Source organism: Cydia pomonella, chromosome 19, assembly GCF_033807575.1.
Source record: "Cydia pomonella isolate Wapato2018A chromosome 19, ilCydPomo1, whole genome shotgun sequence".
NCBI classification, from domain to species: Eukaryota; Metazoa; Arthropoda; class Insecta; order Lepidoptera; family Tortricidae; genus Cydia; species Cydia pomonella.
The window spans coordinates 16,078,493-16,102,926 of NC_084721.1; the positions used below are offsets into that span (position 1 = coordinate 16,078,493).

Consider the following 24,434-nt stretch of genomic DNA (forward strand, 5'->3'; position numbering starts at 1 on the left):
ATGAGTAGAGTCTATAGTTATTTGGCTGCGGTTTTCTGTAAGGTGGTACTTCCCCAGCTGCTCTAGATCTGGATTTTTTTTTAAATATTTTTTAATATTTTTCTTGAATATATTTTAATGCGGACTTTAATTATTGAGCCATTTAGGGTTTACTTTACATTGACGTTTCATACCGTTAGTATTGGCAACCAAATTAGCTTGAACCCTAGTATAACCATCTTAATACATTTTTGACATTCGAGATTACTACCACAATCCTCACGCTCAGTGTGATCATCATAATATATATTAAATAGACTTTTGTTGGTGAGGCAATTTCCATGTTTGGGGGTCCTCTGCCTTCTCTTTGACAGCCTGATACGACACGATGTTGAGTTCCTTTATTTGATTCATTCTTCCTCTATGCTTCACCCAGTATACATCCTTCCTTTTGGACTTAGGATATGGAGTACCTACCTGATTTTTGCGAACAACTTTTGCCGATGTTAAATTTATGTTAAAAGTTTTATCGATAAATTTATAAAAAAGTGTAGTACATGGGGCAGATTAAATATTTTTCCCAGATAAATTTTATTTACCCAAATGATAAATGTTTATTTTTGTTTCATCCTTCGCTTTGGAACGGAATAACCGTTTTATTTCGCACTAATTTCACACTCTGTCAATTGTTTCTTACTTACTTTAATGTAAAAACGTATGTAGAAGCGTTCCTCCACTATCATATTAATTTAACTTATAATAAATAAATAATAAATAAATATTATAGGACATTATTACACAAATTGACTAAGTCCCACAGTAAGCTCAATAAGGCTTGTGTTGAGGGTACTTAGACAACGATATATATAATATATAAATATTTATAAATACTTAAATACATAGAAAACACCTATGACTCAGGAACAAATTTAATAACCATGCTCATCACACGAATAAATGCCCTTACCAGGATTTTAACCCGGGACCATCAGCTTCGTAGGCAGGGTCACTACCCACTACCTAGGCCAAACCGGTCGTCAAACTTCTACAGATAAAGACACGGGCGAAGCTAGTATGGTAATAAAACTGAGCATACGTAGCCTCAATCTAAGTTTAAGCGAAGCCGTACTTTGGGGAAATCAATGCGACCCATAGTGTAAATATTGTACAGAAGTTGGACATTGCAAGTAGCCTGGAGTTTGCTATGCAGGATTTAATATTTATACAGCTTGCATGATTTTTTGCATAACTTGGTCGCTTTTTCATGTATTATTTCACGTTATTACAAACTATATCGATCTTACCCGCCACCATTCTAACTTTAAAGGTTGTCTGAAAGAGATCGCTTTTAAGCGCTATGACCGCCTCTTGTTACCTGGTTCTATTTTCCTTTTAAATATATGTGTAGTTTTACGTAGACGCCGCTATCGGAGGTGCAAAATGGTTTCTGTCGAGTTCTTAGGGATAGGTGTCATATTTATGATGTCGATATCGATACTTGATTTTTCAGAACAATTAGTTTTTTTTTATGTATAAGTACCATTTATTTGACTACAATTTAACATGTTTTTTTGGGATCCATGATAATAATTGACGTTAGAAATATAAACCATTATTAGTACAACAAAAACACTATTGTTGCTCTGCTCAAAATGCTCTAGGGGTAAACCTTTTCAATAGAGGTTAATACTAGCCACTTATTTACGTCTATAGTTAGTCAATGTCATCTTACAACAATATCTTCGATTATTTAGCTCTGTTTACGAGCATATTTCATTCATTTAAAATATTTTATATACTTAATAGAAAATGGAGTCACTTCTTGCAGAACACCCTAAACTCCGAGAAACTAAAGAAAAAAAATACTGTACAATTTGCACTGTACACATTATATGTTGTAATATTAACTCATCAAGCGAAAATCCACAACGTATGTCCTACTGATATTGATTATTTAATAACACGTTTAATTAAAGTCTTAGACTATAATTATGGTAAAGAAAAATTATCGACATATAGCTATAATTATCGACATGTAGCAAGTATTTCAAAATAATTTGTACCCATCCCTAAGAATGGCTCGAAATTGACAGGTACCATTTTGCACCTCCGATAGCGGGGTCTACATATATGTAACATCTATAACTATTGGTAAAAAAAAAAAATAGGTACTTACTTTCTATCATTGTTCGCCAAACGTTAATTGCAATTAACCATTAACCATTACAAATTGAACCGTAAAACGTAACGGACGGTTCAAGTTCACGGTTCAATTGTCGTAACGGTGTCCGTTACGTTTTACGGTTCAATTTGTAATGGTTAATGGTTAATTGCAATTAACGTTTAGTTACGTTACTTATAACGTAAGAATGTAAATGAAAAAATATACAAGTTTCATTTCTCTTAGTGTTTATTTAAAAAACTAAAAACATTTTTGGAGCATTTATTTTTTGCTACAAAACGTACTGTAGCTCGTCTAAGCTAACTCTGCACCGTGTTTTATAGCATCTTAATTTCATAGATATTTGAAAATATTCACATCTTTGTGATCTTACGTAAAAACTATGAAAATCCCCTCTCACCCTCCCGTAAGAAAAAATAAGACATGTTCCACCCCCCTCTTCCCTAATTCGTCTCACGTTATAAATGTATGGTGCCTTACAAAATTCAATTCCTGTTTATAAAATATATCTTCAATAGAAACCTTCAACTTACGCGAACCACAATTTTTAAAATGTATAGATATTTATAATGAAAATGCCTTCGGGAAATGTAACCGCTTGTCTGCATAACTGTAATTGAATGAAAAAGGGACCTTTTCCAAGGGATTTAAGGTAATCCTCGACCGAGTGCTTAGATCGATCTTATTTACAAATTTCACGACTGATCCAGCAGTAAGCCGTTATTTTATTTTTAACCTTGTACCTGTTATTTTATGGTTGAAAATCGAACACACGCTTTTTGACTTTTGTCATTTTATTATACAACAAGGAACGCACGGGGATAATATTATATAATTTTGATGTTATCATGTACTTACTCGTACGAGATATAATCTTGGGTTATTGATAAGGCTTGGATAATAACAACAACAAAATATGTTATGATTGAAATATAATGAACGATGTATATAAATCCAAATACGCAAGAAAAACATCAATTGAGATATTTTTATTCCTCAAATAAGGATTCTCAAGTAAACTTGTTTTTTTTTTTAATTTTTTAAACCGCTACGAGCAATATTATACAAGCAAATTAAGTACTATTTTCTTATAATAATCAAATTCGAGTTTTTTCGCGTATGTGTATATAAATATACGTCGGTCGTACGTCGTATAACAGTATGATTTATTCCGGACCTACATATATTTTTGGTTATTAAGTTGAAATAAAATTTTAAACCCGTCATTTAACAGAATAATCAAATTAAAAACATAATTTTTGAGTCGGTAAAAAACAACCCCTATTTTCCTAAAAAACCTATCTTTTTGTAACCTTACGAATACGAGACCCCGTGGCCTTTGTATTTTGGGTATTCCGCAGTATATTATCATACCATCGACCGGGTTAAGTTTTTCGACCGCGATAAAGGCCCTATCATCTTCCCCATGGGGCAATATGTATGCAAAATTACATGGCAGATCAAATATGCTGTAGGAGATCTGCCAATTTCATAAAAAAGCGGAAATTTTAAGCATCATCGTTTTTTTTTTGTATGAATTTGCAAAAAAATCATGCAGATAACGGCCAGTGCCCGTGGTTACAAAAATAAAATTGGAGAGATATTAAGTTTAAGCATACATTCGCCATCAAATATATCGGGGCATCCAAGGTGCTCACTGTGGTGCGAGTTCAGATATTTTTAAGCACCTCGGCCGCCCCGATATATCTGATGGCGACTGTACTAGTAGCAGTCTTTCGGCTAAAATAATAGCGACAGAAATTTAAAAATTATTATATTAGTCTTCGAGTTTGAGAAGCGCTGGTGACCTAGCGGTAAGAGCGTGCATTTTGCAATCCGGAGGTCGTGGTTTCAAACCCCGACTCGTACCAATTAATTTTTCGGGACTTACGTACGAAATATCATTTGATATCGCTCACCAGTCACTTTTCGGTGAAGAGAAATATCATGAGGAAACCGGACTAATCCCAATAAGGCCTAGTTTACCCTCTGGGTTGGAAGATCAAAAATTATTGGTTCGTAAAAATTATTGCCTACGCTAATTCTAGGGATTAGTTGCCAAGCGGACCCCAGGCCCCAACGCAAGGAAAAAGAAGAGAGTCTTGGAGTTTTAAAGGAATGTTATTTTTACATATCGAGACAGTCATAAAGCCTAGTCGTATAGAGGACAAGGCGCGCGGAAGCAATCCTTTTAAGTAAACAACTATTTTCATTGGATACAGTAGTTGATAGATTTATTTCAAGTACCTATTGTTTTGAAGAGTTGCATATCTGGTTTAATATCATTTCATCTATAATATCGTAGAACTTTGAAATTATTGAACCACGTAAAATGGAACAAACAGCATTAGGCCCTAGGCAATGCTGTATAATACGGATGCCTTCCGTTTGTTTGTAACAGGCTTCGTTGCATGGTTTTTAATAATGTTTGAATAGTTATTTGTAGTAGTTTACTGTTTTATGAATGTGTTTGTGAATTTTGTGACGTAAATATTGGAATAGGTAAGCATTATTTACGTTAGTAACAATACCTAGTGAAGGAAATTTGATAAAAACAGTGGTGAAAAATTATGGGTAGTAGACTATATGCTTGGCGTTGTAACCCTAAAAGTAATCCCATAAATTAATCGTTGCCAACCCTAATAAGTAGTCTAGGTATGTATGGTACTGGTAACCAACAAATCAAATCAAGTCTGCTTCTCTATATAAGCCCTCTAAATAATGTGTAAGTACCACATCGTTCCTTATGTGCCATTTTTTTATGTGACCATTTTTGCCATATTTCTACTCAGAATCATAGGGACTGCGCGCTGGAGGGTCTGCCATCTTGTGGCCTGAATCGGAACAATAAACATTTACATTTACACGTCACGTGTTTTCTTGTGCATAGTAGATTCTGCCATGTTGTGTGCTACATCGGAACAATAAACATCACATTTACGCCTCGCGCCAAAACTCTGACGGCTCCTGTGCTGCCTCCTACAGTTCATGCACGCTCCCTATACCGCGACGCACACAGCGGTGTAGCCAAAACGGTGTAGGTAAAACCGTGGCCGTGTATAAACCTCCATAGCAGCCCATACAATATTGTAGACGGCAAAAAAACGTGTATGTACAAGAGGCAGGGGAGTTTAGATAAAATGTATTGTAAATATATTTTGTATGCTAGGTTACTTAAAATATTCACGTGGAGCATCATAACACCGCAATATCAATTCCAAATTATCGCCCCAAAAATAAGAATAATCGGCATGCCACGTAACAGAATCGGATTATTCAAATGAGATGAGAAAAAATCGTCACCCAGATGTTGATGTCGTCCGATTTGTCGATGGTACGTGACCGCCATCTTTGTTTACAATCGAGTGCGTGAGTCGAGCAAACCAGTTTGACCTGAGACGTGTGGGCTAATTTAGCTTCTCTGCGTCTATCCGTGTGTTTCAAATCTTATATCTAATATTGAACCAATTCCTGGTTTCTGATTCAGTTGAGATTTGGAATACTTCTGTAATTCCGATGAAATTTCAATAAAATGCTAACATGGACTAGCGGCTGTAGTACGGTCGCATTTTTATCTTTTGTCACTATGCTTGTCACATTCTAACTAGTAAGTAAGTGTTTGAAGTTGTTGCACGCTTGATTCCAAGGCCTCCATTTTCGTTTCAGTTTGTTTCGTAGAATCCATCATGGATGCCAGTAAACTACTAATTCTCATGTAAACTACCTTCTTCTTGTTTTCTTAACGCTTATTACTATGTAATTAAGTAATGAATTGTAAAATTCGTAATGGGAATAAATGATCTTTAAACCTAAGTAAGTGCGAAAGTGACAGGCATAGTGACAAGTAATAAAAATGCGACGGTTCTACAGCCGCCTGTAGGGCTAAGATGGTTTACTCTTTATCATTTGTCACCATGCCTGTCACGTTCTAACAAGTATGTAAGTGCGAAAGTGACGCATGACATGACAGGTGATAAAAATTCCACCATGATACCGCTGCTGATCTGATAATGCAATCGGAAGGTAGCCAAAGGAAAGTCAAGGCTCATTAGAAAGGTCTCGAGAAGTACTTGATAGACATGTAGGTAAATTATGAATAAATTCAGTCAGCAATGAAAGTTAGAATTGGTTAAAATACAATATAATTATCTGTCACCCATTACAACCCTAAAATAATTCTTAAAAGGTTTCGTTTCGGCTGCGTTGTTATACGGTCCGATTCGAACTTTAAGATCCGTCAAATATTAGGTCTAGATACGATACTTATGGATCGTATTTGGCAGCATCAAAAGTGACGTTTTTGTTTTATGAAATGTCATATTTGACACTGACATATCCAATCCATATCGTATCTAGACCTAATATTTTTAAATAATAATCATAATATTTGACGTATCTTAAAGTTCGAATCGGGCCGATAGGTATTTAATAGTATTGGTTTGTCATTTGAATACGTCAATACTGGTTCGTTGGAATATTCGACTCGTCTTCTAAATCGATTCGAATAACATCCGAGGAATCGATGGCTGAAATCGATTGTGATTATTCGATGCTGAAAACCCGATTTGTTACGCCGCAGGGCAAGTGTAAATAGAATTGTATAGATTTTAATTTACACGAAGCTTTACGAGTACGAAATGCTGTATTTTTGCCGGGAGGCATGCGGCAGAATTGTTTAAATTTTACAATGTTTTAGTGAAAAATATAGCCTGCAGTCTAAAAACCACTCCCAGTCGATCAATGAATCATTTTTGTTGATTAATGTTACGTTCAGATGTAACAAATATTCTATGTGCTACCTTTTTCATTTACAAAACATAATGAACAATGTAGTATATCCTTGTCATTTAATTACAGTATCAATCAAACATTATATGAATGTTGTCCGTTTCGGCAGCTATATCACGGTCGCATTTTTATCACCTGTCACCATGACCGTCACGTTCTGACAAATATGTAAGTGCGAAAGTGACAAGCATAGTGACAAGTGATGAAAATATAACCATGCTGCCACCGCTGGTTGGGCAAAAATTCTTTCGTATGGCCGAATGCTTCTCTACCGATCGCATTTCTCAACCGATTCTTGTGAAATTTGATGAGCAGGTTCGATCGAGGTATCATATTAATGTATTTTTTTTTGTCATTCAAATTTTGGGAATTTATCAAAACGGCGGAAACATGGGGGTTCGCGAGGTCTGCAGCTCACAGAGTAACTCGTAGTATAACCAAGCTTATATAATTAGTTTCAAAATATAAATTGCCTAAGGGTCCGTCTAAGCTAAATCTACACCTACTTTGATAGGACAAAGTGTGGTATGGTCAATAAAAATGTTATAGTTTCATAGACATTTGACGGTCATGTTGACACCGCTACACTTTGTTAATGCCATGTCTGTGCAGAGCGAAAACAAAGTATCAGACTATTACTTTGATTTAGCTTTTTAATTTTTGGCACTATTATGAACAGCTATGATGGTCGGCTCTTTATCATTTGTCACCATGCCTGTCACGCTCTAACAAGTAAGTAAGCGTGAAAGTTACGGGCATATAGTGACAAGTGATAAAAATGCGACCATGATACCACCGCAGGAAGGCCTACAGCGCATCGTACCTGTTATCGATCTTTCATATTCGTACGATTGAGAGGTAGGCAATGAAATTTTAAATGCTTGAATCTACAACAGTCTAACTAGCTAATTGTAAGTACCTCCATCTTACAGTACCGCAGCCATAATCGCACTACATATAATCACGCCTATTTCCGGAGGGGTAGAGACCACGGATTTCCACTTGCTACGATCATGACATACCGCTTTCACTTCCTTCACTTTCATAACATTCCTCATACACGCTCGCCGCGAGTTTAGGGTGCCTGATGATGAAGAAGATTTCCAATGGTCCCAAGAATAAATCCTTGTAAGTCATCAACGGGCGCTTAATTCGGTGACTTAACATCAGGCGGACTTGTTTGCAAATGTATAAAAAAATCACATTAATCCCCATTATTAAGGCATCCAATTTAATGAAGCGACACAAAATGAGATTTGGCCACGAAACGAAATTGTGCCATTTTTCTCGATCCTGGGTTCCATTTGACACTTTAAATTACAACCGCATCTACAATATTTCATTATTACATTACTATTTATTATCAGGTCTATTTCCGCCCATCACAAAAAAAAGTACCAGATATGCCTCATCTCATCTGATATATCTTGATCCCAGATATATACCTTGGACTAAGATAATCTCACTGATTTATTTATTTATTTATTTAATCTTTATTGCACAAAAGAAAACCTTATAGTACAAAAGGCGGACTTAATGCCATGAGGCATTCTCTACCAGTCAACCTTTAGGCAAAGCAGAGAGATTGTGGTTGTGGTTGATGACGGTTCAAGAATGTTAAATTCTCAATATTTAAGATTGAAAGTCTACTGATAAGAATTATCACTTGGGTCAAGATATACATATTTAATCAAAACTGGCGTTTCCTTAATTTTGGTAGTTTGGTATTTGATAAAAGAAAGTAGTTTTTGGCCCAAGAGTAGAATATATGACATTTTATTTCTAGACGAAGACCTTTGTTTTATTTGTAAATTAAGAAAGATCTTGAAATATTTGTAAGATCTTTATCATCTGAACAAATTATAGATTCTCATCAGAACTCATAAGGTCAGCGATAAATTCGGTTCCATATCTAAATACCGCTCAAATCAGATCCATAAAGTAGACAAAGCCTTAGAAATATGCGTGAAACCGGACATTCAGACAAATAGTCAGTACGGGAGATAAGGGCGGGTATAAGGGATCGATGGGGGGTAATGGTGCGAGAAATGCCCGCCTACTGTCACTGGGTAAGGGATTCCAGTTACTGGCACCATTACTGGCATGCCAGTATCATGTTTGTGTTGGGCTACACTATGACACTGCCTCTAACAAGTTTATAACAAAAACAGTTTTTAGTTTAGGGGGCAAAGTTGTTATTTAGTCCCTCATGCTAATTGATGTCCGAGCAAGAGAAATATTCCAAAATGTAACCTTGAGCGTAAAGAGTGGTCTGAAAAGTGTGATAATGAGCTTTTCTAGGGTTATTAGGCAAGGAGGTTACACAAACTGTGCTACAGAGTGGAACACAACATTTTTCACCACACGAGAAAAATACTAAATGAATCAGATCCATATAAAAGCTATTAAATTAATTATTCAAGATCGTCACTTAAAAGTAAATTCCACCAGCCAACACTCAAATGCAACTTTCTCATCAGTTTTTCAAGAATATAGACAACTTTAACGAGCTGGTGTGGTGAAAAATCATTTCGAAAAACACATAGCTGTTACGTTCTCTTAAAAGCTATTGAGCTAGCTAAAAGTATATCATCCTTTAAAAAGCGATATTGACATTGGATGCAGATCCGTGCGCTGCTTTAGTGTGTGACGGGACATAGGTACATAGCTAGTTTAGGACATAGCGTACGGATTCCCAACAATAATCGCAAAAGAGATGCAATTCAAGATGAGTGTGGTGACGTTACGTTAGACAAGGTTTATTTCATGTCTCAACGGAATGGACTAGACAGAACAACATTGGACATATAAGTAAGATTTTTACCCCTAATTTTGTTAAATTGGATTGGAGTAAAGATCTTGAGAATGAGAGGGAGAAAGAGAGAAAATGAGTAAAAAAGGCGAGATGGGGTAAGAAGAATCTAGTTGTTTTTCTCGGGGCAAACCAGCATGTGTTACTTTATCTCATCTTAATAAAACAAGTTAAATTCACCTGTAAAACAACCATCCACAAACAACGACCATGCAAATTCGTGATCATTCGAATCACTCCAGCGTCGTATATCTCATTATCCGTCGTCATGAAAATCTTTTATTTTTCAACAAATAAAGCGACGGAAACGATCTCGTTATTTTTATTTTGATTTCTCAGAAACACTTTCATCTTTCCCAGAAAGGGTTCCCTTGGCTATCCTCATTATTCCTTTGGCCTACTTCGCAAAAATTACGTAATTCTGGAGATAATTGTCGATTAAACCAATTGATCTGGGCCCGTTACGGATTTGAGCTGCAATTTATCAAGGAGGGAATATTCCATCTGACAAGTCGTTTGGAAAACTCATTTTCGACGAAATTAAGTCAATGGTACGTGACGTTCTATTATCATTCTAAAACAGCGAGATATTTTTTCTCTTTGTTCTTCTTGAATAAAACGGTTTGACCTTTTTATTGTTACTTTTAAGTACATACATTGATATTAAATTGAATGGAATTTAAATAGTTCTTATTTAGATAGGTAATATCGTTTACGAGTATCCACATCCATTTAGAAAGCGCGTTTTATTATGCCTTTTATGTATATTCCGATTTTGAATTGATATATGTACCCCTAGTGTAAATTTACTCAATGGCGTAACGTGACTTACGCGTTTCCGTTAAGTCTCATTTTGTATGAGATTTTGAGTTTCCAAAACGTTCCGCTTGGCGCGCTGTTTCTAAATCCCATACTAAACGAGACTTAACGCAAACGCGTACGTTATGTTACGATATCGTATAAATGTACACTAGGGGCTCAGAACTTCAATACGCGGTTGTATTATACAGCCATACTATTTCTTTTATAAAAGTCTGTTTGGACAGACTCTAACAGAATTACATTGAGATGTAGAACGTAATTGATTTGTGGTTGTCTACTTCGATTTTCCATCACAAAGTTCAGCAACGTTCAGGAGCCCGATTCAGATTTAACAACTTGTTACAGTTTTGATCTCATTTCGATACAACCGTGAAGATCGCTCACGCTGATTAGTGCATTAGGTGATATCCTGCCTTTTCGCCGAAAATTGTTTTGCCGAATTTCACTTGCCAATCAACTTTTCGCAGACATTTCATTTGGCAGAATAACTTTTCCCAAATAATTATTTCGCAACCATTTCATTTACCAACCCCATAGTTGGGATGCGCGCCAATCACCAAGCTATTCGTCAAGATCGCATCAAAACCAGATCAAACCATTTTTTTTAATGAGACTTTACCTTCGAAGATAAATGAGTGTTAAGTCGCTAAAACAGTATTTACGCTTGATAGAAAGCCGAATCAAAAATCCGTCACCCCAATAAGTAAGAGAAGATAAAACAAAAAACCATAGTCATTAATAGTATATCTCATGCAACCATATAGCGTGTTCTAGCAGCCTTTAAAACGAATTTCGCTTCTTTACTGCCCCTAATCCTACCTCTTTCAGTAAGTACGTGGGTTTATTCGGTAACGATCGTAAATGCCCGGCAACCTCGTGCTCGGTCTTAATCATAAAATATTTCTTCGGACTTCTGTGGCAGCCGGGACGAATATTGTATTTGACCAGTAATTTTGTTTTGTTGGCTGTACGTGTTTCATTTCGACTTTGACTTTGAATTCACCATGACCTTATTCGATGTTTCTCCTCTTGAATATAATAAAAGTTGAAGTTTTACTTTACTGTTCTATGCGAAATAATACGTTGTTCCTGTGGACCACTAATGTCAAAAAGAAGGACCTACATAGGTCGGCACGCATTGCAACGTATGAGTTACAGAACATTACGGCTCAAAGAATCTGGAATTTCTTGGATTCAACGGGCATTAGAAATGAACTTTAAAGGGCTGTCACAATAGATCACTGCTTGGTCGACGTGGCACTCAAATGCCCATCATAACCCTATAATAATTGGTGGACTGAAAGAGCAGAATGATGTAAACAAGGCTAAATAATCATAATCATAATCATAATCATTCTTTATTGCAACCATGGTACAGTATAGATGTTATACAATATGATATACAATGTCTCACATGGACCCTGCAAGGGCACAGCATATAATATCTTATTATTCATAACTCATAACATATTAAATAGTATTTAAATTCTACCAATAGTAGTTATGAAAGCCGAAGGATTTTCTTGACGATAACTCACAGTTTTGAAAGTGCACGCGCAATTCTATTTCTAATCACTTGTAGTCATTCGTATTTCTTCTAATTATTGCTTAAATAAAGTAAGCCTAATTTAAAGGAAAACTTGTCATGGCTAACGGAGCAAACAATAGTTTACCCATTTCCAGCACGCGCCTTCCAATTGGCCAGCATACATCCTCATACCTCGCACACCACTAAGCAGTAAATTGAAATTTCTACCTTCCCCCGTTCCAATAAAGTACAGATTTAAAGAGCAAGCTGCGTAGTTCTGTCATATGAATTTCGGTTTATGTGTTGCTGCCAAAATAATATGGAGAAATTTTCCAAGAAAGCACGGTCTTTAATTATTTACGACGCTAACAGCACAGTTCTGAAACATTTCGTGTAGAAATCTGTTTCAACCCTTAGAAGACTTGCTTTTAAAAAAAATATTAAAATGAGGAAAGATGTCTACATTAGTAGCGTAGCTAACCTATTTTTTTGACATGATGATTAATTACTTCACTCAAGTACTAATTAAGAAGCTTTCAATAAAAAGAAAACTTATTGTGCCAACTGATGAAAAATGTTTCTTTAAATAATTACTTTAATCCACTTTTGGGTCTGCCAAGATATTATGATTTATGACTAAGACAAATACATATTAATCGAATGTAACAAAAATAGCGACGGATTATAATATGTATAGATGAAGCTTGTGATTGGTCGGTTAAAGTTTCGATTGGGTAAAATAAATCTTCATAGATTATTTAAATCTCTAGCGCGGCATACAATGTTTGACGTTGTTAACATGCGCGCTTTGCGTTTAAAGGATGACTCACGTTCATTCACGACAGACCGGCCTGCCTAAGGCACCTTACACATTATTTTATATAACGACTGATCGGTGATCACGTGGTGTTTACTATAGAAAACGAAGCGCTGGAAGCTCCGGCCCGGTCTAGCATGAGTTATCCTGAAAACGAAGTGTCAGACTGGCCCCGGTTTAGCGTGAGTCATCCTAAAAACGAAGTGTCAGACCGGCCCCGGTCTAACGTGAGTCTTCCTTAAATCGCTCGCGTCATAATTCCCGTTGGGTCATTTGATTTCTAGTCAGACTTCTATAGTTATCCTATTTCGTTAAACAAAAAGGGAATCCATGCCAATTTCAATAATATAAGATTCGTTTAATAATTTGCCTTTTTAATAAATTAATGTTTCCTTAAACTCAACGAGATCTGAAGAGACGGATTGTTAACCTGTTAACCCTTTTCTTGACAATATGTTTTCCTAAAAACATACCTATTATTTTATTCTCTTGTTCATGTGTTTGCAGATAATTATTTTTCAACGCTTCATAGCTTACATGTTTATTAAAGTCAAACAAAATAATTCAAACAAAAAGGTATATTGAAATCAGCCATTGATATGGAGGAATATTATATTTTGAAACCGGTATAAAGTTGCTACTGTTAGCTTTTTTTTTTTAATAAATATTTGGGGACAATCCTTCTGTGAAGCGGTGGCAGTATGGTTCCATTTCTATCACTTGTCACTATGCCCGTCACTTTCGCGCTTACATACTTGTTAGAATGTGACAGGCATGGTGACAAATGATAAAGATCCGACCATCTTTAGCCCTACAGATCGCCCTGTACCCAAACCGAGCAAAGCTTGTACTATGGGCACTAAGCGTTGATATACATACATATATATAAAAATACATACTTAATATACTTAGAAAACATGACTCAGGAACAAATATCTGTTTTCACCAATCAAATAAATGCCCTTACCCGGTAAGTAGCGGGTAGGTTAGTCGTGAAAAAAAAATCCAGTTAATTCTTTTTGAGGGCTTGAAAGCTTCAGTTTACGATTTTTTAATATATATACATATATATTTTTTTTAATACTACGTCGGTGGCAAACAAGCATACGGCCCGCCTGATGATAAGCAGTATCCGTAGCCTATGTACGCCTGCAACTCCAGAGGAGTTACATGCGCGTTGCCAACCCTAACCCCCTCCCACTCTCGTTGAGCTCTGGCAACCTTACTCACCGGCAGGAACACAACACTATGAGTAGGGTCTAGTGTTATTTGGCTGCGGTTTTCTGTAAGGTGGAGGTACTTCCCCGGTTGGGCTCTGCTCTAGATCTAGAATGACATCCACTGGCTGTGCCCTACCACACAGAGCGAGATGACATTCACAATGCCGATACCTCTCATAATATTTTAAGATAAAGTAATCATTAGGACAAGTAAAGCATATTATAATCAACAATTAAGAACGAAAGCCATTCCTCATTTTCCTTTTAGTCCGTTGTATCAAACCGCTATAAAGGCGTTACTACACGTATGCTCAGCGTTAAGACGGCCACACGCGCGGCCAGTCGTGGCACAAAGGGAGTAAATTGGAAATGTCGCGTCACGTCGCCTCGACACGTTATTTGTTACATTTTGAGCAAGTGATAAGAAGTAGCGGAAGCGGAGAGACGACCAAGAATTTATATCGATCACTTAGTATAAGAAAGGAGAGTGAATGCTGGAAATCGTGTGAATGGGGCACTCAACGCTTTTATGAGCAGCCAGAAGGTGTCGCAAAAAGCACGGTTGGCTGTGCATAGTGGGGTGTTGGTGCCTATACTTATTGACGACCGGTCTGGCCTTGCGGGTAGTGACCCTGCCTATGAAGCCGATGGTCCCGGGTTCAAATCTGGTAAGGGCATTTATTCGTGTGATGAGCATGGATATTTGTTCCTGAGTCATGGGTGTTTTCTATGTATTTAAGTATTTCTAAATATTTATATATTATATATATCGTTGTCTAAGTACCCTCAACACAAGCCTTATTGAGCTTACTGTGGGACTTAGTCAATTTGTGTAATAATGTCCTATAATATTTATTTATTATTTATTTATTTATTATTTATTACTTATGTATGGTAGCGAAAGTTGGGTATGGCAGAAGAAACATCAGAGTCAAGTGAATGCAGTGGAAATGAGAGCGTTGAGAAGTGTGTGTGGTGTAAAATTACAAGATAGAATTAGGAACAGTGTGATAAGGGAAAAGTGTGGACTGAACGAAGATGTAGTGACAAAAATTGAGAAAGGTATGTTGAGATGGTTTGGACACGTGGAAAAAATGAGTGAAAGAAGGTTAACAAAGAGAGTGTATAAGGGAGAAGTAGAAGAGAGAGCTGGAAGGGGTAGACCTCGGCGGACTTTCTCTGATCAAATCGGGGAAATTCTGAAGAAAGGCCAGATCAAGAGCACCCTAAACCGACGAGCGTGTATGAGGAATGTCATGAAAGTGAAGGAAGCGAAAGAGGTATGTCAGGATCGTAGCAAGTGGAAATCCGTGGTCTCTGCCTACCCCTCCGGGAAATAGGCGTGATTATATGTATGTATGTATGTAATATAAGTAAGACCAGACGACACAAAGGAGCTACGCCGTTATGTCGCCTAAAGAGTGTTTAGTTTTAAGTTTATAAAATATTTGCCTTTAACTATGTTAGTCAATAAGGTATTTATAATATGGATCTTGTTGCCTGATTCAAACTTTAAAATAAATAAATAAGTGTGTATACATGCGTATCGTGTAAAGTACACAATTAAGGTATGCACGATGGATCTGAAATGTATGGTAAGATCCGCGGTTCCGGATCTAGATCCGGATAAATTCATACGTTTCGGATCCGGATTGCAAAACCTATACACAATGAAGCATTATTTTCAATGTTTTGTAATAATGTTTTGTAAATCTTAGGGCCACTTACACAACAGTAAAATTTGAAACTGGGTTAGCTGTTTAACCGGTTAACTTCGGTTAGTGGGATGGTTAAAATGGCCATAAGATTTACAAAATATGCTACTAATTTTAAACTCGGTGCATTACATAAGTAGGTATTAAATAAGAGCAAAACTTAAAAGTAAATATGGTTCTCACTTGGACCACAGTACCGGAGTATCGCTCTCAAATTGTAAACTGGGAGGGAGTGAAAAATATCCCTCGGTTATTTTTTGCACTGTCCACATGGAAATAGAAAAGTCCCGAAGTCGAGTTGGTCCTTATTTATGTACTCGGATAAATCTAGTTTGGTAGTAACTCATAGAACGGGATTAAACTTTTATTTTAGCTGTTATGTAATGGAGAAGACGGAAGATTGAAATTGGAATAGGTATTCTTTGTTGTTTGATTTTTAGCTTTGTGAAGCTTTTTGTTTTTTGCTGGTTAATGAAGTAGAAACAAATACTTAATAAACTCGGTGTAGGATTTGGCGGTTAAATATGATGTAAGAGATCGTTACATTTTTAAATTTTATTAAACGCTATTGTAGAACAAAAGTTGTTGCTCACCCGTTTTATCAAGGCAGTTTAATTAAAAGAGATTGACAATAAACTTATTAACTGTTAATTCTGGTTGGATATTGTTAGCTATGTTTTTTTTATTTCCTTAATACGTACTTGATGGAATCTAATATATAATTGAATAGCGCAAAAAACTTAAACGTAATTGACACAAAAAGAAATGTAGCCAGATCAAGCTAAGCTGCATGGCATTGGCAATGATAAAGTGGAGAATGTCATCATTAATGTTGAATTTCCATCAAAATATGACGTTTATAATTGATACTCCCTCACTTTGTTCTATTCAAGTCATGGCAACGACTGCAAAGATAGCTTAGACGTGCTCTACGTGCATCTCTTTGCTAAAGGGCAAATGAAGGCCAAGTCCCTCTAAAATACGAGCTAAGCAACGACACCGCAACCTGACGCTGTCATACTTTAGCCCGACCAAATGTCGCCAATCCTGTTCACGGCACCAAATTGTAATACTCAGCGTTTAACGGCCGTAACTTGCGAACCCTATCACGACTTCCGTATATTATCTACAATCGTTTACAAACTTCGCTCAAGCACAGTTATTATCCAATAATTCATATTAGACCCTCAATGTGATCCTTAATTTGTTGTCGCAAGGCTCAAATTGGCGTGAACTGGATGTGCGTGTATGTTGGCACCGATAATAATGGCTGTTAGACCCTAATGCCAATTATATTGTCCCCTACAATGTTCATGCGATTCGAGATCGACTATAGGTCGATTATCGAACCTAATCGACGTCGTGTGGACGTGTTTGCATAATCTGAGGTATTTGAAACTGCACTTGCATTAGGGTGACATAAATGTTAGATGGAGAGATTTAGGTAAGTAGTCTTAAAGTAATAGTAGTCGAGAAGTTTTAACTAACAGGCCAATTCGAACATACACTGACATCAGAATGATGTTTGAATCATGATTTATAGTTATCGTGCATTGTGCACTACTGTCAGACGGATACATGTACGGACAAGTAAGACACAACACAACATGATTGAAATTACATTGATGTTAGTGTTTATTCAAATTGGGCTGTAAGCTTGGTAAAGATAACATTTAAAAAGGCATTTTTATAAGCACCCCTTGTTGTAAAAAAAATTGTTATGATAATTTTAAGAGAACTTACAATTTAAGATCTAACAAATATGAAAAATCAATCTTAGTTTCCAACTGAGTAAAACTCGTATTTCAGTTTTTTATGCTTGTATTGCTGGAATTTCTATACCTACTAGAATGCTCCTACTGTAGAACCGAGGCTTTCTCAAACGATCACTTTATTAAGCTTAAAGTTCATTTTAGACGATTCAAGAACTTGCATGTAATATTCGATACATTGTTTACTACAGAGTACAATGAATTCAGACGATCGACTAAATACCGCAATGTAACAAAAATCGCAATGCTAGTTCTTGGGCCGTTTAAAATAGTTTCAATGGGGCTTAAATTAGTACCAAGCAAATCTCAATAATAGTCGGTTTATGTTGTACGTGTATGAGTTAGTCCTCGGGGTGTTTTACTATATTAGAATATAGCGTCCTTACTCTGGTGCTTTAGCTAAATCTGACCTAGTTTACACGAAGTCTTGACTAGCTAAATTATAGCACGTGTGCTTAACACTATGAGTTCATACTCGTAGACGTACGTGTAACTCGATCGCAATTGATAAATAGTTAAGAGAGGGCGTAAAGCCATAAAATTAACCCTTAATAGGGCATGGCATGGGAGCTTATATTAGAGTATTTGAAACAAATGTATATTTTTTTATTCAAGTAGAAGATTAAAACACCATACTTAGATTTTAAAAATTATTTATTTTAATATAAAAAAAAACCTGTGGGAAATATGTTCCTTCAGACCGCTATTGGCAATCAGTTTCCTCCTAATAGAAATGATTAATATCATCATACCTGAATAAGCATTTATTTCTTTTTCAGTAACATCAGTCCAACCATGAGATCTTTTTTCATGAGTATACTTATTTGTATTTAATGTAATCATTTCTAGAGTTGAGTCAGTGAATATATCCTTAAAATAATCTTTTGGAATACTTCTATTGTTATACACCTTGTATACCTGTAGTGGCCGGTTAAATGATGGGACATTCCAGTCATCCACCACTGTGGGCCATATACGCTGCCTATTTTGAGCTGTAGCATAACTGGGTCTGGGAGCTCTCGGTATATAAATGTTATTTGTGGTTGAAGACTTATTTATTAGTGTTGTTGAAACTGGTTGATGTGGCTGTGGTTGAGCCGTTGGTGGTTGATTGACGGCAGGGTTAGGTACCAGCTCTTCCATAACTGAAATATCCATCTCATCCTCAGGCTGCGGGGTGTTGGATCCTTCCATTCTTGCAATGTCTTCCATTTCAGCAAAGGTTTGGAATGGTGATGGAACATCTAATATACACTCTTGACTCGGAGGCTCTACTACAGGCTTAGAAATATCCTGTTTACATAATAATTAAAATATCATATATGCATATTATGTATAATAGAATATTTTAACTATTCAATTTATTTTGTAGATAGTAAAATATTAAATGAATTTATAAACCCCATGATTTATAAAGTCCAGCTTATATTACTAACTAATAAAGCAGGTAAACTATTAGTTGCTCTTTCTTGAATGGCTTCCTCTTCAGCCAAATTGTTGAATTGATCACCTGCAAAAGTTGTGTTAAAATATATAAACTGTAACTAATGTTTTCATAAAAACAAAAAAAATAGATAAATAAACTTACCAAACAAATTATCCACCTCCATGTCGTTATTTTGCATCTCATCCAATTTAGTTATCATCCACGTATCTTCTGTCCACTGATCATAAGCATTATGGTTGCTGGTTTCCGACTCCTCACTCTCAGAGGAGCTTAACAACATATTTAACGCCCTATCCACATCTTCAGTTCTTGAAAAATCAAGAGTTTTCTTGTTCTGTAATCATAACATTCAATAGCATGTTGATATTTATATCACTTGTATGCAAGAAAGGGATTTCTTATCGGTCACAAGGAACATATATCCCACCCATGAAAAAATAACATTCCTATACGGTCAGTAGTACTATATTTCCCACATCTTTTAATTCTCAAAAAAAACATTGTAATACTACAGTATTCACAAATATATTACTATAATTACATAAAGCAACTCAAAACCTATCGATAATACTACTTCAATAAAACTTACCGGATTTTTTCGCAACATAATGAATTTTTATCAAATTTCTTGTTCAATTTCACCATGGTTGATGACACCGACTGACGTTGTCACTTTGACATCTGACAGAAAACAAAAAACTTTTGCGTTCCGTTTCACGGTTTTAATTTTTATCGTAGACAAACTCATGTACTTTTTATATTTGACAAGGAGGGATATATCTGCCTTCAGAGAGATTAGAGCACCCAATAATATTGATGGGAAATATACTCCTAGCACCCTATTAAGGGTTAAAATGCAACTAAAAATTGGAATATAAAAACTACAGTTATGCGTTAGCTCCGTCTAATAAATAATAATACAGATGTAGATTACGGTAACATGCTCGATAACATTAAAATCCTTGGATTCGATGTACTTACTGTAGCGCTTGATGAAAAGGAAAGGCTGAAAGAAGAGGAAAAACCGATTATTATATTTAGGATCGTAAAAAATGGTGCCAAACTCTAAAATTGATAAAAGTAACCCTGGTCTACGGTACTTGACGACATTGGCCTAGTTCGAATAAAGCCCAATCTTGTCGTTGAAAGGATAGGGTGGCAATCGCATTTCGCAAAAATAGTGTTCATCTATTCTACGGGTAAGATAACCTAGCAATTTTAAGTATCGAATCAAGTAAGCATGAGCCTAAGTTTGTATGGTATGACAAACAACTGATTACGATGGATATGAGGAAGCTTCATATGTGGCTCATCCACGCTGCCTTGTTAAAATCCGTTCAGATTTAAACAACACCGTAAAATGCTCTATGCATTTTGACATCCACTTGCTTAGTGCTGGTTACAGATATACAGCTATCAGCGTCTGTACTTCTCTACTGTGTACAATCGCAAACGCTTTTTGCTTCATTTTAGCTTCGCTGCATTTTGCCTCAAGCAAATTTCACTAAAATTACCTACGTTTCTAGACAAAGATGCCCCTCCAGCACATTTCATTTGGTAAGTCAAAATAAGATACTTCTTCTTAATTAGTACTGGGCAAATGAGATGAAGGACGCTATAGCCCGACTGGAAACTTGAAAAATAGGTGTAAAAGTAAATTCCAGTTCTTACAGAAGGCACGTTCTTTCGTTCTCTAAATTACACCAAAATATCAAGTTTTTTTTTCAAGTAAAAGCGGCGGAACCCAAAACATGGCCGTTGTATCTATCAAAACTGGCCATTTTATCTTAATGGTTTAATTTAAAATCATATTAAATATTGATGCTTACGTTCCTAGGCTCTCTAATGCCGCGCCACGATACGATCCGACCGGTACAGACGGACGAAACGAACGTACATACCGGATGTACGTTCGTTTCGTCCGTGCAATTTTATTTAAATGTTAAGTATGTTCGTCATGTTTATTTTATGTTTCTTTCCTTTTCTCTGTTACATTCCATGATTATTTCGCACTCGATGGTCTCATCGGAAGATCAGCGCTGGAAGTCGCCAGCAACATGCTGAGATGAGGCCATTTCGTGACACTTTACTCTCACTATGTTCACTTTTATGTATGTCTATTACTGTTTTTGTGTTTATGAATAAAACAAATTCTATTCTATTCTATTCTATTGGTCTGAGCTCGTATTTTTATTTATTTATTTTTATTGATTTATTTGGAGATCCAACAGCTGTGGCATTAATATAGAAAAATATAGTAGATACAGGAAGCCAATTATAGGACCTCACAGGTAGTGACACAATACTAAACTAAGGTGACGTACTATCACAACCACATATGTGAACAAAGCGAATACAAATGATACCTAATAAGGATAATGTGGAAGTATTAAAATACTAATTAACTTAGTAACATAATGAGGCCTAAGGTAAAAGTATAAATAATAAATAAGTAAGTAATAGTTATTCAATAATTAGACTAATCGGAAATCTAAACGAAAACTTAGGGCCTGTTTCAAAATGTCCAAGTAAAGTCCTGAATCAGATACTTGTCACTTATCTGACGAATAAATTCATCGCTGGCGTTTCACATTCTTCAAATAAGCTTAACTGGTAGATAAAGTGCTTTGCAGGAAAAATCATCTGGCAGTTAATTTATTTGTTAATTAGCTATCCAATACTTTATTCCGATTTTTTGAAACAGGCCCTTAGTATTTTATCAACCTTATATAACTGTAATTAATGATTCTCCATACATTCCACCCACACGAGCCGGATCAATAAACAAAATCATTAATTATCATTGCTGTCGTATACTCGTAAAAGTGTAGGCAATGAATGAATAGCAGATTGAACGCCAGCAAAAGTAATTTCGATAAGTGACTTTTCCTTTTGCACGAATTTCTTTTAAGTTTTTCAAGAAATCCAATCAAGTGTACAAGATCATATAATCAAAAAACCTAAAAATAAAGTCTGTTTTGAGCAAAGGTTAATTTATTTTTTGCTTTGATGCAGCGTAGGTCTGACCATAATATACCGTTATTTTTTGTTACCTTGGTATACAATTTGGCTGATTTGAAGAGCTTCTCATTCCGGGAGGGACAAACGCCAATTAACAAATTGTCCCGAAAAAATGTATGTAATTTTCCGTTAAGTTCCGAAAATTAACTTTTTCATAACTCAGTTAAATTGAAATCGATTCAGTGCAATTGCGTTTATATTGTACAGAATAGGCTCCCAATATTTCCACAAAATTTTATCGAAATCTGAGGAAAGACAACCACATCGAAATAAAAATTTGCCCAGTATTAATCCGTAAGATTTACTGCTTTAGATTCTGATGGGACTATATTCATTGAAAAGTCAATAATATTACAAGAACTTGTAAGTAGATGATTAAAGTTCCTACCATATTCAAAACGGCGTTAACTCAAAAAAGGTTATAGTTAAAAAAAAAACACGCACACATATTGTTAACTACGCGTTGTTCACAATTATTATGGATCTGTAAGTTTATTAAATTAGTAAAATCTATTTTGAGGATAAATCAATCATTATTATGTAGTGTTCAAGTTCATTCCTTAATTTAAATTGCGATGTCTATGATAAAACCATCCACTTACGCCCATCCCTAAAATATTGTACTCAACTCTTTGAAAGTATACAAGGAACGGAACACAAAAAAGAAATCCGCAGCTAAATTTATTGTTCTGCTGAAAAAGTATTACATAAATCATCGAAAGAAATAAATATCTAGTTACGTCAGGTTCATGCCTTTAAGTTCACTACACTGACTACAAAACTTAATTCAGCATAAAAGCGAATAACCATGGTATGAAAGGCACTCATTCCTGCCGAGGAGGTAGTTTGTCACTCGAACGCAATGAGAGCGCTAATAGTCCGAGGCTGAAATGATGCCTTTCACCCGAATTAAACACTACTTTACATTTCGAATACGAGGAAAGTTACTTGTTATAGCATTTCTTGAGGGTACTTTCAATTAACCATTTAGGTAAAAGTATCGTTATTTTATGGAATGGGGAGTTAATATCAGAATGGAAATTGTATAACTAATCCATTTAAAACCAACTTTCCTCACAAAAAAAATAAAAAAAACGTAATTGGAAAGTAAAATGCTCTAGTGCAGAAATGTATCACTTTCTACACACTTTTTAGGACAACAATGACCATTTTTCAGAGCATGAGAAATGAAAATATTTTTTTTTAACCTCGTATACTAATTTTTCGGTTACCTTTGTCCCATTCACTTGGGGTCAGCGCAACATTCTTGTTCCATATATTTCTGTCGTCCGTTATCTCATCATTCACATGTTACTTTTTAGGGTTCCGCACCCAAAGGGTAAAACGGAACCCTATTACCAAGACTCCGCTTTCCCTCCGTCTGTCTGTCTGTCCATCTATCACCAGGCTGTATCTCATGAACCGTGATAGCTAGACAGTTGAAATTTTCACAGATGATGTATTATTGTTGCCGCTATTATATAACAACAAATACTAAAAAGTCTAAAGGACGAGAGATGGACTAGCAGGGTAACGAAATGGAAGGGCCCACTGGGAAAGCGTCGGAGAGCGAGACCTCATGCCAGATGGGCAGACGACATAATAAAAGTAGCGGGGCCCTGCTGGCCACAAATAGCTCAGGACAGAGAAAAATGGAAATCTTTAGAGGAGGCCTTCACCTTCACCTAAGAGGAGGGGTTCGTGCAACAACCAAAAAAAAAAAAGAAAACACATAATATATAATTCATATTACTTTTTAAATTAATTTTAGTTTTTTCTCACCTTAAAAATGTAATTGTTCTTTGCATGAAATAAGAGGCTTTTTATTTTATTTTATTTTATTTATTTATTACTAAAAAGTACGAAACCCTCGGTGGGCGAGTCCGATTCGCACTTGTTCGGTTTTTCATATCATTTCTCACACAGTCCTCCCATCTTTTGCTTGGTTTGCCTTTCCTCTTATATACCTCCACCTTCATTTCTAAAACGTTAACATTTCTGACATTAACATTCAACAAAATATCAACACAACAAAACCGCTTTGTGGGAACAAGGAAAACAATCCCCAGAATTGTCCATCAGAACGTTCCTTTATCTCCGATTTGGGGGAAGAAATGAAATTATTTATCAACGTCTACAAATGGCCGGAGGATATGACGACGCTTATAAATGACGACCGCGAATCAGTTGGTCCGAAGGACGTTGGACAATGTTGGATACATAACAACGTGTATTTGTTTATCTATGCTGGTATACTCGTAATCTATCCATCCATTTTGGTTACTGTTTAAGTTTTTTTCAGCTTTACTGCGAGTCTTCCTGGAGTTTTAA

At 35.9% G+C, this 24,434-nt stretch overlaps 2 protein-coding genes across 4 annotated transcripts in view; both read right to left on the reverse strand.

The window, feature by feature from the left end:
* The window catches only part of LOC133528297 (neural cell adhesion molecule 2-like), a 525,889-nt gene that overhangs the window by 397,353 nt on the left and 104,102 nt on the right, over positions 1-24,434 (reverse strand). The gene's annotated exons all lie outside the window — the stretch shown is intronic.
* LOC133528559 (uncharacterized) lies at positions 18,272-19,796 on the reverse strand. The gene is made up of 3 exons (XM_061865984.1): positions 19,672-19,796; positions 19,224-19,416; positions 18,272-19,145 (listed from the first exon to the last, which is right to left on the reverse strand). Exons 1-3 carry the CDS (start codon positions 19,687-19,689, stop codon positions 19,045-19,047), a joined length of 312 nt encoding a protein of 103 aa, XP_061721968.1. The 5' UTR covers positions 19,690-19,796; the 3' UTR covers positions 18,272-19,044.

Bases quoted from the DNA above. Each gene is read 5' to 3' on its own strand.
- LOC133528559 (XM_061865984.1), bottom strand. The intron at 19,146-19,223 runs GTAAGTTTATTT...CAACTTTTGCAG, and splicing joins GGAGGTGGATAATTTGTTTG to GTGATCAATTCAACAATTTG.